Genomic DNA, 1,549 nt, shown 5'->3' with positions numbered 1-1,549 from the left:
TTATTTTACAATAATAATGGACTAGCTCTCTATAATTTTGTTGGTCTTCTAACATTGTCCCTTTCAATATCTCTAAAATATAGAATGATGTGAATGAAACAGAAACCAACCCTGAATGGTTTATGACTAAGTTGATCACAGCTGAGAAGTATTAGAGAAGCACATTGATGTTAAAGTGTGAACAAATACTTCATTATACTTAAATTCAAAATATATGGAAACAACTCTATGTCTGCAGTTATCTTTTTTTTTTAACCTGCATCTCTGTTTCAAAAATGGTCACCAATATAGAATCACAAAATCTCACATCTGTATCAGAATTCCATCTCATGGAACTCTCAGAGGATCCAGAACTACAGCCTGTGCTTGTGGGACTGTTCCTGTCCATGTACCTGGTCACAGTGCTCGGGAACCTGCTCATCATCCTGACCGTCAGCTCTGACCCCCACCTCCATACCCCCATGTACTTCTTCCTCTCCAACCTGTCCTTGGCTGACATTGGTTTTATCTCCACCACAGTCCCAAAGATGATTGTGAACATCCAAACTCACAGCAGAGTCATCTCCTATGTGGGCTGCCTGACACAGATGTCCCTTTTTATCCTTTCTGGGTGTATGGATGACATGCTTTTGACTGTGATGGCCTATGACCGGTTCGTGGCCATCTGCCATCCCCTGCATTACTCAGTCATCATGAACCCTCGCCTCTGTGGGTTCTTGGTTCTGATGTCCTTTTTGATCAGCTTTTTTGATTCTCAGCTGCACAACTTGATTGTCTTAAACTTTCCCTACTTCAAGGATGTGGAAATTGCTAATTTCTTCTGTGACCCTTCTCAACTACTGAATCTTGGCTGTTCTGATACTTTAACAAATAACATAGTCATGTATTTTGTTGTTGCCATTTCTGGATTTCTTCCCATCTCAGGGATCCTTTTCTCTTACTATAGAATTGCTTCCTCCATTCGGAGGATCCCTTGCTCAGGTGGGAGGTACAAAGCCTTCTCTACCTGTGGCTCTCACCTGGCAGTTGTTGGCTTATTTTATGGGACAGGCCTTTCAGCGTATCTTGGTTCAGCTGTCTCACTTTCTCCCAGAACATGTGCGGTGTTCTCAGTAATGTACACAGTTGTCAGCCCTATGATGAATCCCTTCATTTACAGCCTGAGGAACAGGGACATTAAAAGGGCCCTGAGAAGGATACACAGCAATGAGGACAATCACATAACCCGAGGCCTTTGTTTTTAATGGAGGCTAGAATTGGCAGTGAAACTAAACATGTAGACCCGTGAGTGGTGTGTCTTGCTCACAATATTTTTGTAGATTAAGGAGTTTAATTCCTCATCGTGTTTCATGAACAAATGGCCATTATCATTTTCGTTTGAAAGGGGGAGGAAGCTGGGCATGGTGACGTGACTTTGGAGGCTGAGGCAGGAGAATCACAAATTCTAGGGTATTCTCAGCAACTTGATGAGGCCCTAAGCAAATCAGTGAGACTCTGTCTCTAAATAAAAATATAAAAGGGTCGGGGTTGTGGCTTAGTGGTTAAGTAC

The 1,549-nt window shown here is 42.3% G+C and overlaps 1 protein-coding gene across 1 annotated transcript; it reads left to right on the top strand.

Annotated features, from left to right (window-relative positions):
* The first annotated feature begins 266 nt into the window (after window positions 1-266).
* On the top strand, window positions 267-1,244 carry LOC143401164 (olfactory receptor 7E178-like). Its single transcript, XM_076858283.2, has one exon. It carries the CDS (start codon window positions 276-278, stop codon window positions 1,242-1,244), a length of 969 nt encoding a protein of 322 aa, XP_076714398.2. The 5' UTR covers window positions 267-275.
* Window positions 1,245-1,549: the final 305 nt, after the last annotated feature.

Source organism: Callospermophilus lateralis, chromosome 1 (genome assembly GCF_048772815.1).
Source record: "Callospermophilus lateralis isolate mCalLat2 chromosome 1, mCalLat2.hap1, whole genome shotgun sequence".
NCBI classification, from domain to species: Eukaryota; Metazoa; Chordata; class Mammalia; order Rodentia; family Sciuridae; genus Callospermophilus; species Callospermophilus lateralis.
The sequence above is the reverse complement of the archived record's forward strand: the minus strand, read 5'-3'. Positions and strand labels throughout refer to the sequence as shown.

What these genes read in the sequence shown, in the direction of transcription:
- LOC143401164 (XM_076858283.2), top strand. Translation starts at nt 276, where the DNA reads ATGGTCACCAATATAGAATCACAAAATCTCACATCTGTATCAGAATTC.